Raw genomic sequence first — 15319 nt, 5'->3', positions numbered from 1 at the left:
AAAAAAAGCTTTCAAAACATCTAAAAACATAATTCCAACATAGATGCAGACTGGGATAAGGTCTCTATTTAAAAGGTTTGTTGAAAGAGGAAGGTCTTCAGTAGGTGCCAGAGAGATGACAGAGATGGTGCATATTTAAGGGGAGGGAATTCCAAAGGGTAGGTGCCACAACACTAAAGGTCTGCTTCCTATGTTGTGTGGAATGGACCTCCTGATAAGACGGCATCTGCAGGAGGCCCTCATCTACAAAGTGTAGTGATCGACTAGGTATATAAGCGGTAAGACAATCTTTCAGGTATCCTGGTCCCAAGCTGCATAGGGCTTTGTACACCAAAACCAGAACTTGAACTTTGCCCTGTAGCTAATGGGCAGTCAGTGATTTCCATGGTTTCATCATTAATTTAAGTAGCAGTTTTAGGCTGCAGTTCATGCATACTTACCTGGGAGTGAAGTCCCATTGAACTCAATGGGGTCTGAGTAGATATGCATAGGGTTGCACTATTGTGCATAAACTAACTTTCTAAAACTTTGCACAGTCATCCTGCATGGTGGGTTATTTTCCTGTTTTACAAATGGTGAAAACCAGGGGTGTAGTAGTCCAGGGTCTTGGGGGGGTCTCAGATCCCTTACTGTTTTTGGGAGCAGGGTCCCAGCAGGGTCACTCTGTCTCCAGCATCCTATGAGCCAATCAGCATGAAAGGGGCGTGTGTTAGCTAATGAGAAGAACCTTCTAACATGCTTCCTTGTCCTTTCCTGCTGATTGAAGCCAATCAGAGTGCAAGGAGGTGAGCAAGCCACTGAGAAGACTCTTCTCAGCAGATAACACATTCTTCTTTTATGCTGATGGGTTCCCAGGGACGTCTGTTATTGTGGGAAAAGGCATGCACAGAAAGGACTGAGGAGTGTGGAGATGATGATGGAGAGCAAGTGAGTGAGGGGATGTGGCTATGAGGAGGCATGGCATGATTATCATGAAGGGATCCTGCGCTTCTGGATTTGCCACTACACTACTGGTGAAAACGGAGGCTTCCACACTGGCCCTTTTCTCAAGTATTGCTATGCATTCACTCATGAATCCAGAGTACTAATCACCACAATAAGCACCCATCCGGAAGTGCCCCCAGCCCTATCTTCAGATGCCAGGCACTGATCCTTGAGTATTTTGCATGCAAAGCATGTGCTTTGCCACTGTGCTACAGGCATTCCTGAAAGAATTCCCTGGATGGGAATCAAACCTGAGCAATAGCATTGAAAGTGATCAGTCCTAGTCACTAGACCACCAGGCATGGGCACATCAGATCCGGAGTTCCCAAGCTGTGGTCCACAAGCTTCATTCAGGTGGTCCATGGGCTTGTCTGTAAATTTATTTATTTAACAAATTTCATATACCACTTAACTATAAATAAAACCTCTATCTGGTTTACAAAATGCACTTGAAAATTATAGAGCATCTAGCACAGTGCATTACAATTGGTACAACAGGCAAAAAAATCATTATGTGGTCCACCAAGATCCACAACAATTTTCAAATGGTCTGTGGGGGAAAACAAAGTTTGGGAAGCATTGCATTAGAGCAGAAGATGCAAGACAACCCATACGCATATACCTGTAAGTATGTTGGCTTCACCCATCAGATCAATCCCTGCTGGAAAAAGGAGGGACAAGAGTGAATGAGACTTGTGGGTGTATGTGGAGCTCACGTTGCAGATTATGCTCCATATGTGGCAGGGAGGAGACCCAGGACAGAAGATTGCTTCTGTGCTTGACCAAGTGTGGCTGCACTCTAATACATGTCTACTCAGCAGAAAGCTCCATTTGATTGAATGAGACTTACTCCCAGGTAAGCAGTAGTGTAGTGGCAAATTCAGAAGTGCAGGGTCCCTTCATGATAGTCATGGCCATGCCTCCTCACAGCCACACCCCCTTCTAAGATTACACAGTATTCTAAAATTATAGAATAAACTGGCCAGGTTGGAATACAGATTTCTGCTCCTTGTTAATCCCTTCTCCCACAACAACAGAAGACCCTAGGAGCTAATCAGCATGAAAAGGGAGTGTGTTAGCTACTGAGAAGAGTCTTCTCAGTGACTGACTCGCCTTTCACTCTGATTGGCTCCAATCAGTAAGAAAAGACAAGGAAGCATGTTAGACTCTTTTCAGTAGCCAACACACATCCCTTCCATGCTGATTGGCTCATAGGATGTGGGAGACAGGGACCCTTCTGGGACCTATATGAAACAAGTCTTCATTATTTGGAGATCTGCCTGGTTTATTATGAATGTAAGCAAGGGGTCCAGAATTGGAATCTGCAAAGAGTAAGATTACTTTTTTGTTGTTGTTACTGGGTGTTTTATTTTTTAAATCCCAGAGAGGCAGCAAAGCAAAAGATGTGCCCAGCTCCTGATGGGCTGTCATAAATGGCAGCCAGTCTGCACTTGGCATCCAGGCTTATACATTGCACCGACCTGAAGAGCAGCTTATTCACACTTTGCAGAATTCCTATTGACAGCACTTCAGTTTAGGTCCAGAATGTAACTGCATTATAATCTGAGATGCAGGGTTTTTTCTACTTAGAGTGCACCCATGCTGGGGAGCTGTGGATCGTCATGTGTGCATGAAACAAAACAAAACAGTACATTTTCAGTCCTCAGACATGTGACAGTCTAAATACTGGATGCACAAAAACTGCTATGCAGAAGTGCTGTTCATGCTTGTGTATGAGAGAGATGGGGAACCTTTTTTCAGCCCAAGGGGCCCCATTGCCTTTTGGGCAACCTTCTGGGAGCCACATACCAGTGGGGGGTGGGTGGGGTGGGGTCAGAGGCAAAAGTGGGTGGAGCAGCTGAATTTTCCCTGTGTACAGTAGGCTAGTTTCTTTCTACCCGAACTCACGCTTCCCTCTCTATCCTCTGCCCAGGTAAGCAACATGATCAGAATTCAAGGTCACATACCAGTCAGGCCAAAACACTCCCGGGTGTGTGTGTGCAAAGCAGGGTCAGTTAGGGGGGTGGCCTGGAGAGAAGAGGCGTGGCTTGAAGAGAGTCCCAAGGCTGAGACTTGGAAGGTTCAAAGACTGCACCTTCTGCAATGGACTCCTGTACAAACGTGGATGTGGCGTCTCTTCTGGGTAGTGGTGGTCGCTGTGCCGGCTTCTTCTCTGAGGCAAATCACCGCCTCCTAGAGATGATGGCTCTCGGGATGTCAGCAGCGCATGAGGGTTCTTCATAACATTGTTCTTGTCACAGTTGGTCAATTTCAGGGAGTGAAGTTTCTCTCTCTCTCTCTCTCTCTCTCTCTCTCTCTGTGTTTTGCTTTAAAATAATAAGTGAGGTTGTAAACGATCCCTTGGGAACACACAGCAAAGCTCTTCCTTAACCCCCCCTTCCCTGAGAAGAGGTTTGTCTTTAAAAGTCACACAAAAGGAGTGAAACCTGGCAGGCTTGCTCTCAAAATACCAGGTCCCTTAGCTGATGTGGAAGCAGGGAACGTAATCAAGGTTTAAAACAGAGGAAAGGCCAGGGTGACCCCATTTGCACTTTTGCTTACATAGCACCTCTCTACCAACCACCCCAAATTATTTAGCTTACCATGCAGGATCACTAATGTGGAATGAAATGGTAAAATTCTGGAATGTGTCACTTCAGTCTTAGCATTATGGTGGGGTCTCTCTCTCTCTCTCTCTCTCTCTCTCTCTCTCTCTCTCTCTCATTTTTCAATGCTTCTCCATGTAGAAAAACCCTCCCAGCATCAGAGGTCTATATTAAATCTTTCCCTCTGATACCATAATATCCAGGCAACTTCTTTTTATTATTTTCCACCTGGAGGAGCATTCAGAAATGTAGTGGGACAGTCTGAGATTTGACTGCTTCATTTGGTATAATGTGTAGATGGGCTCTTTGCAGAGGCTAATAGTACTATTGCATCCAGACTATGCAACATACCATGGTATTACATGGGCCTGGCAAACATGTTTTACAACAATGGAGGGAAAAAGGCGAGTCTTAGGATGTAGATTTTGATGTGGGATCTCCAGCCAACTCTTTGGGTGTTCTCTCTGGCTTTTCCAAATAGGTTGCAATGAAAATGAGGCCGACCATCTGGACAGAGACCAGCAGCCTTATCCCCCATCTCAGAAGACCAAGCGCATGCGCACTTCTTTCAAGCACCACCAGCTACGTACCATGAAGTCCTACTTTGCTATTAACCACAACCCAGATGCCAAGGACCTCAAGCAGCTTGCCCAGAAGACAGGCCTAACTAAGAGAGTTCTGCAGGTAAGAGCCTTCCATTGCAAATCTTCCCATTTCCCTCCCACTTTCCCATGTTGAAGTAGCATATCCCTTATGTCCAAGGTCTTCCATCTCCCTTGTGCTAGCTGAACAGAGTTGTGTCCCTCAGTAGATACACAAAGGGTTAAGGGCAAAACACTTATATTTTCAGATCCAAATGCACCAAGGGAATGCTCAAGTGAACATGATGCTACCCTCCGGGGGGCTACATCTCCCAGCACTGAAGGAGCATCCAACCCTCAGAAGAGCAGGTCTTCTGTTCTGATCAGGGTGGGACCTCCCCGTAGTATCCTTCTTAACTAAAACAGGAACTAGTAGGCTTCATTTAATGAAAATGAGTTACAGTCCTTGGGCACCCAGTATGATGAGTGCAACCTTCTGTTTCCCCCTGCTTATATGAAACACGGTTTGGGTTATTGCAATTTTTCATTACTGAAGGTCCCCATTTTTTGTCAGTCAAAAGTAACCTCAAGGGGCCTCTCTATTAAACAGAACTGAGGACTGCTATGCATGATCAGCAAGCCCATGTGATACATCTGTTACTGGATGGTACAATTTGAGAATGCACGTGGAGGATAAAATGTCTCAGTGTTCCTCCAGACAAAACCCTTGTCAACATGTATAAAGCGAGCATGTGAGGCAGAGGAATCTAACCTGGCCTTCTCCCTGACATGCTAGTTTTCACTCTGTAGGGAAAGTTTTTTTTTTTTTTTTACATGAGGTGCATCAAACATTTGATCCTTCTTCAGCTGAGGCCAGAAGTGTTGTAGTCCAGCAACAGATGTATCACACAGGTCTGCTGATTACGTACACAAAATACATTTTTAATTTGTTCACAAACTGAGCATTTATTAGGAATGCACCCAACTGATCAACTTTGGATCATTCTCTGGGATGTGATAAAACTCAGATGTTTATTGGTAACTCCACTGAAAGGAATGATCCGCATGCAACGATAATATGTGAAAGTCACCTCAAGGTGACTTTTTCCCATTAAAAAAAAAATTAGGCACACCTTTAAATCACCCATTGTTGCTCATAACTTATATGCCAGCTTCATAGATGCCATCAAAAAATGAACAGATATTTAAGTGAAAATTAAAGATAGTGAAATTAAGCCAAGTATATGCTACAGGAAAGCAGAGATCGAACCAAAGCAAGAACCAACGCACCTACCTCTCTCCTGTCCCCTACTGCTGTGTGTGCTGCATGCACAGGGCTACCATAAACTAAGATGGCGGTGGAGGCTTCTCTAAGGGGCTGATGCCCCTGCTGCCATCTTGGTTGATGGCATGCATGTGGGGTATGCTACATGCATGCACGTGCCTGCCATCAACCAAGATGGTGGTAGGGGCATCAGCCCCTTAAAGAAACCTGTGCCACCATCTTGGTTGATGGCAGCCCTGCATGCACAGCACACACAGCTGCAGAAGACAGGAGAGAGAGGTAGGTGGAGCAAGAGAAAAGGTGGACGGCATGGAAGCTCCCTCCCTGTGATCTGCTTCAGGGACTCTGCCATGGATTGTGGCAGGGGAGCTCTATTCTCCCACCTGTATAAGGGGCCTTCAGGGGCCCTTGGCCAGGACCCAACCTGGCCAACCTTTGGCACCGGCCCTGGCAGCTCTTAATGGTTGCATCCAACAAAGTTATCTAGTTAGTGCAAGGACTTCTGCTTGCACAATGAAACTTCCCCTCCCTCTGCTGTTCCAAATCTGATCTGAGTTTTCCCCCAATCCTCCAGGCAGATTTTGGGGGAGCACAGGGGGAGGGGAAAAGGAGGGGAAGCTCCACTGCGCAAGCAGAAGTCCTTATGTACTGGATACAACCCTAAGCATTGTGTTTGGGTAGGGAAACCAGATGTTGTGGCAAAGATGAAAGAAAAGCTAAAGCATCTTGTCCATCAAGGCTATGCTCATTTGGAATGAATGGTTGAACAGAATTTCCCAGATCAGTTTTTTTAGAAGTGTTTCACAATATCCTGGAGAAATGCATTAATTAGCAGCTATAGATTTAGGCCTAGCATGTAAATAGGGCAAAGCAAAATCAAAAGGCAATGATTCAAAGGATGGCATGGATCAGTGGTTTGCCAGCTGTGTCCTGGGGAACCTGGGGTTCCTCAGAAGATTGTCAGGGGTTCCTCAAGGAGAAGATCATTAATGGCAGACAAGCTTTTCTGAAAGGCTGCTTGCCCACCACTATCAATGTCTCTCTGGAGTGCACAGCTATAGGAAGGTGTTGTATTGGTGTGTTTGAGGGTACATCATTGTTACAATGTCCAAATGATACAGGAGGTCTAGTGGAGGCATGATTTGAGCTATCATTTTTAGATTAGCTAGGAAGTAGGTAGGCGGGGCTTGCAGGTTTCATTTAAGGGCCCTCCTTCCCTCCTCTGTATAATTTGAGCACTGCCCTCTCAGTTCAGACAAGGCAACAATGACGCCCCAAAGGCCTTAGCAGTGCTCTATGTGAACTGATGCTGCCCTAGAATAATCTTGTGTTGAGTTCCACACAAGACCTGCAAGCATTCCTTAAAAGACAAGTTAGCGTCAAAAGAGTCCTTTCATGGTAGAAAGTCTGGAAACCACTGGTATAGATGATTTACCCAAAACCCCCACCAAAAACAACTCTTAAAATGCATTCAAACAAAATGAGATAGGGAGAAATAAAACCAACAAAAAAAGTCAAACATTGGTAAAGAAATCAATTGGGATTGGTTTGCAGGTTTGGTTCCAAAACGCAAGAGCCAAATTCAGAAGGAACCTTTTGCGGCAGGAGAATGGGGGTGTCGATAAAGCTGATGGCACGTCGCTTCCGGCACCGCCCTCAGCAGACAGCGGCGCTCTCACTCCACCCGGCACTGCGACCACTTTAACAGACCTGACCAATCCCACTATCACTGTAGTGTCATCAGTGACTTCTAACTTGGACAGCCACGATTCCGGGAGCCCCTCACAAACTACCTTAACAAACCTTTTCTAACGTTTGACTTAAAAACAAAAAAACATTATTCTTTTCTTCTTTCTCCATTATTATAGTTATATTATTATTAATAATAATATTATTTGCAAGACTTTTTCATTTTTTTAAAAAACAAACCCACAAAATATTTGGGAAAACCAGCTTGGTCTGTAGCATCCACAGCCACTTGGCAAATGAGTTTGCATTAATACTTACTCTTGTCTATAAATTGTCTTTGGATTTTTTTTAAAAAAAACACTGCCTAATTAAAGGGAAATGATCGAAATTCTATTAAGTGCCTCTTAAAATTGTATGTTCCTTATTTCCAGTTCTTGGTGGGGGGGAGAGGATGGTTACCATGGAAGTCAAAGAATTGTGTTTCCAAAAGAAAAGAAAAAGTCATGGATTGGTATCCTCAAATTATTGGCACCTTAATCTTAAAGAACATACACATGTAAACAAGTCCTACTGAGCAGGGCTGGCCAAGGTATTTTGGTGCCTGAGAAAGAAAATGCAATGCTGCTGCACAGGCAGTAAAGGTAAATCAATTCAGCACCCCAAAAAATCTGCTATTGACATCAGTAGAACGCACTTCTGTGTAAATTAGGGACAGACTTGCAGCCTTAAAAGCTGCTTCTGAATCAGGGATGGGGAACCTGCGGCCTTTCAGATGTTGTTGGGCTGCAGCTCCCATCATCCCTGACAGATAGCCATGCTGGCTAGGGCTGATGAGCGCTGGAGTTCAACACCATCTAGAGCAGCCTTTCCCAACCAGTATGCCTCCAGATGTTGTTGGACTACAACTCCCATCTTCCTGACCATTGGCAATGCTAGCTGAGGCTGATGGGAGTTGTGGTCCAACAACATCTGGAGGCACACTGGTTGGGAAAGGCTGATCTAGAGGGTTGTGAGGTTCCCCACCTCTGCTCTCAATTGAGACTGCATTCCTTTATAGAAGTGTAGTCGGGCAGCTCTTGTGATGAAGACTGTGATGTCAGGAGCATAGACCTCCTACCTGCTTGCAAGTTATGGTGATGTGTCGGATGGCTGAGCTTGTGTCTTTCCCCCCTTCCTCTTTAGTCATTGGTGGCTCCCTTTTGTGACTCTTTCCCACTCACAGAATGGTACCCGGGTGATGGTGTGTGCTGACATGCCAAACTGGCATGCAGATGCTTCTTTTGGCAGCAGGCTTCATGACTGATGGTGCTATTCAAAGGGAGCCACCAAAGGCTGGAGGGAAAAGTAGCCACCGCACAACCAGAGCTTGGAAAAGTTACTTTTTTGAACTGCAACTCCCATAAGCCCAATCCAGTGGCCATGCTGACTGGGGCTGATGGGAGTTGTAGTTCAAAAAAGTAACTTTTCCAAGCTCTGAGCACAACCACATATTATGTGAATTGGGGTGTATACAGATGACCAATGACTAGAAGCTGATTAGAGAACCAATACCTCACAGAGAGCTCTTTCACCCTGACATCATTTCCATATTACTTGGAAGAATGATTTTTCCCAACATCAGGTGCAGATGTGTGGTAAAAGAATTGTCTGCCTCCACCTTCCAATTTGGGAATATCCTGGTGGTAGGCCTGAATCGCAAGTAGGTGGGTGTTTAAACCCTTCAGATATCACCATTTGTATCATGAATTGTGGACGGTCTGTGCATTTAACATCCTGATGTCAGACATGCCCTCAGTCTGGCCTAGTACAACTATCTTCTATGACCAGGCCCTGATCCAGTTTTTTGAGGATAACTTGCTCCAGCTCATTTTTAATCAACACCCGTGTTTCACTGCTGAAACACTGTATGGGAATGACTTGAGTTGTAGACTCCTAATCCTCTTTCTGTGGTAGGGGGCAGCCAGAGGAGTGTCCAACTACATCTAAAGGGTATCATGGTAGCTACCCCGTTATAAGTAGGACATTTTAATTTTGTTCCTTTTTATTTTCCATGCATAAAAAATACCCCAACCTTGTAAGATTGTTGTTCATTCATAATAGCAGGAACGAGGGGTGGAATGGCGGTTTGTGCAGTTATTATTAGGCCTAATGTAGATGAGGATGGAGGAAGAGACTCCTAGGTAACGTAGACTAAATCCAATAAACTGGAAAATGCCTTTGCCTATTAGGAGTCGTCGTTGTGAAGTCCTATAGACTTCCTTAGACAGATGGCTGCTCCAGTGCAGGTGATTAGCTGGTGGCCTGAAGGCCAGACCCAACTTCCCAAGGAACATTATTTGCCCTTGTTGGTGTTACCACATTTTCATCACAATCTTGTAGAAAGTGTCACCAGAGTTTCCTTCAGAAGGAAAAAGCAACTTGTTTTCAAAAGTGGTGTGTGTATGAGAGAGTACAACTCCACACTTCAATTATACAACTCTTTGGTATGTATTAATGCCCCAATTGAGTATATGCACTTCATCAATGTGAAGTTTCTAGTGCTGGACAGTACCAACTTGACTATGTAGCCTGTAGTTGTGTTGCTACTGGCCTGCAGGCTACTGTCTGGAAAAAAGAGCAGCCTCAGAGAATATGAAAGGTGGCTACCCATCCTCTAATGCATCCATTTGAGATCCAAACACTCTGATCCTATGCACACTTGAGAATAAACTCCATTCAACTGTGTGGCTCTTACCTCTTACGTAAAGGATCCAGCTTTCACTGATTTTCAGTGGAACAAGTAATGAGTACAATCCCGATCAAATTAAACATTTGAATTCCATTGATTTCGGTGTGAGAGTTAAGTGTGTATGTAACTGTCTCCCATGGAAATAAAAGGGTCTTCAAACTGTTTATCTTTGGCTGGATCGCATCTGATGTGTTTAGAATCGGGGTGACAGTGAATAGGGCTTGCATCACCTGAGCAGCCTGAGGACAACATTGCTTTGTACCATCCCCCAGTACTATTAAAAGGGCTACAGTCCTCTACATGCTTGTTCTGGACTAGTTCCATTGAAATGAATGGGACTACTCTGGGTTAAATGACTTGGGAATTGCTGGTAAACAACTGAAGGTCGAAACTTTCTGCCCCCCCCCCCCCAAATTATGAGTACAGGCCATCATGTGTGAAGCACTTTTAAGTCTCAGTGGGACTGGCTGGAACATATCTGGGTTTTTTAAAAATTTTTTTTACAAAATCGGCAACACAATTCTGGTTTTAAAACATGCGTGTTCATATCCACTATTAAGGTAACTCTTGAAATTTCAATACTTTTAAGAGGGAGATGGAAATAAGCAAAATATAATTTCTTAAGACGTTTAAAAGTTGATTCCAGTATCTTGTATTCATGGCTGTTTTGAGCATACGTCTGATTTTTTCCATGAGATGGGGTCTGTCAGCCACTTTAATGTATTATGGTCAAAAGGCACAGACCAGCAAACGTTAAGGCTGCAGTTGCCTGGAAGTTGACCCATTTGAACTCAGTGGAGCTTACTTCCAAGTAAACATGCATCAGACAGGGTTACACAAGTCCCATTAAAATCAACAGAACTTCAACTAGTTGTGACTAAGCTCTATTCCGTGGCTTTCAATGGGGTGAGAGTCATGACAAACCTTTGCTGAATAATGCCTTCTACAAATCTTTTAGTGTATATATATATTGTGTGTGTATGCACACACAATGACACACATTAAGCTCATTGCCATGTACCCTGATAGACATACTGGCAGCATTGACACATAGCCAAGCATGCTGAACCCATTTAAATTAAAGGGCTCAAGTGTGTTTAAGTGTGTATTTGATTGTGGCTCCCTTCTAGGTTTTTCCTTAAAAAAGGGGGAAATTGTATAAGGAGAGAAAATGTGTTAGGAAAAACAAAACAAGAACAACATAGGGCTTTGAAGCTGGGAACCTCTGAAGCCTCCAAACTCAGAAGCCTTGTGGATGCATTGCTAATTGGAAATACCTTTCCTAGTTTACATTTGCAAGTGTTTGTTTTATTTTTTTTATTTTTTAATTATTTAAGTGAAAAGTCTGAATGGTCTGGGCAGTGGTGAATGTTCATTTGTATCTTTTATTCTTGTAAAATCCTAATTAGACACGGGAGACACTCCAGCACCACACCCAAATTCGTCAAGATCCTGGTTTGGGTGGATTGTTAAGAATAACTTTTGCACAAGTATTTTGCATTTTAGGCCCACCCCCTCACTTCCCTTCAATCAAATTTCTTTTTTTCTTTTTTCTTTTTTATTCAAAAGTGGCTGTTTGAAAAGAATTCTTTTTGTTGTTTTTCTACTAATGTGTGGATACATACTGACAGTTCACTGCCCACATTAAAGTGCATTATTGTAACTTTTGCTCAGGGTTTTTAGAAAATTAGCACAGAAAAGTAGCTTATTTTTTAAAAAAAACAATGGAAGAGATGTTAACACTGTAACAGAGGAAAATGTGTCTTTGTCGTTATATATTTAGCAAGTGTGGTCATCATCTTCTAGAAAGCTTAAGGCTGCTGACCTAAAGCGTATTTAGATGGAAGTAAGTTCAATTGACTTGAGTGGAATTTACTTCCAAGTTGATACATTTAGGATTGAGGTGCCAACCTTGGACTTTTCCTGTTTCTATTACCTTATGGGCATTTACCACTAACCAGACCAAACAACCTTGGAAAGGCTGAGATCTTTATTAATACACTTTTACAGGTACAAAATAAATATTGATACTTATATTTTGTTCTTTGACAGAACAACTATATGGTACTATAGATCTACTTTATTAAGTAGACTAATTATAACTCAGTTCTACAATGTGCCTTATGCTATAACTTGGGAGTAAGCTTGTCGGGAAAAAAATCAGGATATATATGTGTTGTTTGTTAAATTAACTGTTTTAAGCCCTTTTGACACCTCACTAGTTTTGTACTGTTTACCTCTTATTTCTGAAACTCTTTTTATGGTGTATATCCTGGTAGAGGGGACAAACATGTCATAGAAAGCAGTTGTGCACTCTTTCGGATATAGTTGATAAATTCAATAATCTTATATATTGAGCTTCGTGTTTATAGTACAGTTAAGTGGTCTAGCAAACTTGTCCATGTTTCTTTGTTTTATTGAGAAATGCATTGTATAGAAACTATTTCCCCTAAATATTTATGGACCAAACAATTGTGATATATCCTATTAAATTTGTGTGAACAAACCACTTTGAATTGAAGGAGTTTTATTTACCATCATTTTTTTTCTTTTTTAAAAATTTGGAGTCTTACCCGTGGCAGTGTGTTGTGTTGCTTTTACTCTATGTGTGTGTGTGTGATGGTGGACACAAAAATGGGCATCTATGTTAAAACAGGATCTACTCTTTAGTTTTAGCTTCAGAGTGCATATACATGATGCAATTTAAGCTTTTTATTTTCCAAAAACAGAAAGAAAGAAAAGTAATGCCCCACTGATTTGATATTACAACCCTGCCTTAGGCTGCAATGCAAAACACAATGGCTTTGATCCAATAAAAATTAGTTGTGCTTAAGTCCCATTGAAATGAAATGGATGAGTTAGTTGCAACTAGCTTAAGTCAAGTTCCAATGAAAGCAAGTGCAATTAACTTTGGGTGGATTGGGGCCAATTACTTGGAAGTTTATGTTTCATTGAAAATCATTGGGACCTACTTCCAAGTTATTGTGGGATACAATCCGAATTGTTACTCACAACTAAGCACTATTGAACTCAAAGGGACTTAAGTTAGTAATTATTTAGTTCCATGCCAATGCATTTAGTGGGACTTAGTCTGCAATCCTATACGCACTCATGTGGTAGCAAGCCCCACTGAACTCAATGGGACTTACTTTTGGGAAGACATGGATAGGATTATGCTGTAAACCACAACTAACTCTTACTGGATTGTGGCCTTTTGTGTTCAGGGTCAGGTTGATAGTTTTCTTTTAAAAGCAAAAAAAATTAAATAAACCAAACCCAAACCCCAGGCAATTTAGAAGCGGAAGTAATTGCATGAAAAATATAACTAATTATGATGAAATGCATCACAATTTAGTTGTTAGGTGTATTGAACACAATCTAAAAGTACAGACCCCTAAAAGCCAGGTTGCTCTGTAGTTTAATAAATTGTCACTATGATTTCTTTCAGGGAGAACAAATCTTGGGGCATTACAGCCAAACATCCCGACGTTTGAAAATTCCCTAAAGTATTAAAAGAAGGGGAAAGTTTGATCGGATATCCACTGCAGTGAAGACAAAGACAATATTAGGTTATGATAAACCATACATTTAAAATTTATTGAGCCAAAAATAATTTTTTAAAAATAGACTCAATGTCATTTCCTGAATGTTAACACATCATATGTTATTTGACGGTGTCTAACTAAAAATCTGAAGGCTGTGTATGGCATCAGAGCAACCTGGCAGTACCACCCACTCCAATATGAGAAGATTCTTCCTTTAAATTTTTTTTAAAGAACTCACATTTGTCAAGCAAAAATCCCTGTAAAATAAAATCCAAAAATTGAATTTCATTCATCTTGCTTGCCAATGTGTATTAGTCAAATATGTTCAATGGCATTTTTGTAAATTCAGAGAAGAACATTCTCACTAATTCAAGACAATAGGGATCAAGATTAGTATTCTTTGCTTTCTGACTTAAAAAAATAAAAATAAAGCAATCTGCATGCACTTTTTCATACCTAGAGTGTACTTTTTCTGTATGATGCATTTCGCTTTGATGTTTCTTGTACAGTAGTTTCATTAATAAACATTTTACTTGATGCAAACCTAGTTGACACAAACATAACTGTTGAAATTAATTTAATTTTTTTTACAAAAATGATGCTACAATACATTCCCTCCCACAAAGAAATAAATAAAAAGTTTTATATAGCAAATGAAGGTTGTTGCACAATGTAAAATTACTTCCTTGAAATTCTTCCTGCTCCTCATTTCCTTCTCGTTTCATGCTCTTCTTCACAATTCACATAGATAATGAATCTTCATTAAGAATTAAGAGCATGAACCAGCCAAATTGCACCTCACATTTCTGTCATTGAAATCTATGGGACTTCAGAATGATTCATTTGGCTGGATTGTACCCAAACAACTTTTAAAAATATAAAATCCCCCCCCCCAGTTTAGGAGCCAGTGAGATTTTCTAGGAGCCAGAGAGAACCAGGGGCTAGAGGGTGAGGTGCGGGTGGGGAGATGCATCCTGATTTCTCACCAGTGTTTAAGGCGGCAATAGCTAGTGGATTTTTATCCTCCTGCTAAATTATTTTACCCATCATTTTTAGGAAGGCTTATACAGTACAATATGTAATACCATTAATGGTAACTAAATGATCCCTAATAAGTTTACATTTTCACTATGCAATGTGGAAAATCACTTAACAATTAAAAATAGTAATAATAAAAACAGAAGACCTGATCTGGGGGCCATCCAGTCCATCGCTGAATTTCAGCTACCAAAGTTATGATGCTTTCAATACTACTTCAGAAATGAGGGACTGGTAATTGTTCAAAGGCAACCTCTCTTGCAGAAGATGTTGAAGAACTATATTCCTCTTGAGCTGTACATCCAAAGCATATGTTAATTTGTTTTAACAGGCTTGCCAAAAACAAAAGAAGGAAAAATAATCCCTTTTCATTTAAAATGAAATGTTATTATATACAAATGAACCCTATGTAAACAATGTAACTTTTATGAATATGAACTGACATTAAAATATTTCTCTTATGTGTGTATGCTCAGCATTTTGAATGTTTTCTTAAGTTTCTTTGGGTTTCTGGATTGTGGGGGGAAATTCAGAAAGAAAACTATGGAGCACCAAATTAACATGCAGATTAACTTCGGTAATGCTCTGAACATCAGTAATGAGATTGTAGCTGTTTGTGATAACAGTTCTCAGTTACTAGTTAACATTATGGACAAATTGTTTCAATAATATTTTACTGTGTTAAAAGAGCCCTGTTGAAAATGTGACTATAGTGAGATTAATCCTGATCAGCAAGGTGAAAAACATAAAGTATACTGCACACGTTTTAGGCTTTTTTTGGATGATTCAAACTGCAATCCTCTACCCAGTTTCCTGGGAGTCAACTGTGACGTCCTTCCCTGGCTCTCCCTGTCAGGTTCCCA

General features: G+C 41.5%; 1 protein-coding gene across 4 annotated transcripts in view; it reads left to right on the top strand.

Annotated features, from left to right (window-relative positions):
• LHX9 (LIM homeobox 9) overlaps window positions 1-14893 on the top strand; it is a 41111-nt gene extending 26218 nt beyond the window's left edge. For 2 of the 4 annotated variants that reach the window (XM_061633955.1, XM_061633954.1), the window contains exons 4-5: window positions 4072-4274; window positions 13322-14893. In XM_061633955.1, coding sequence (XP_061489939.1) covers window positions 4072-4274; window positions 13322-13378 — 260 coding nt within the window. In that variant the 3' untranslated portion in view covers window positions 13379-14893. Of the gene's footprint in view, window positions 1-4071; window positions 4275-7010; window positions 7436-13321 lie in introns of those variants that run through there. The other 2 variants (XM_061633953.1, XM_061633952.1) reach the window with 1 other exon arrangement.
• Window positions 14894-15319: the final 426 nt, after the last annotated feature.

This window comes from Rhineura floridana, chromosome 6, assembly GCF_030035675.1.
Source record: "Rhineura floridana isolate rRhiFlo1 chromosome 6, rRhiFlo1.hap2, whole genome shotgun sequence".
Classification (NCBI taxonomy): domain Eukaryota; kingdom Metazoa; phylum Chordata; class Lepidosauria; order Squamata; family Rhineuridae; genus Rhineura; species Rhineura floridana.
This window is presented reverse-complemented; position numbering and strand designations above follow the sequence as displayed.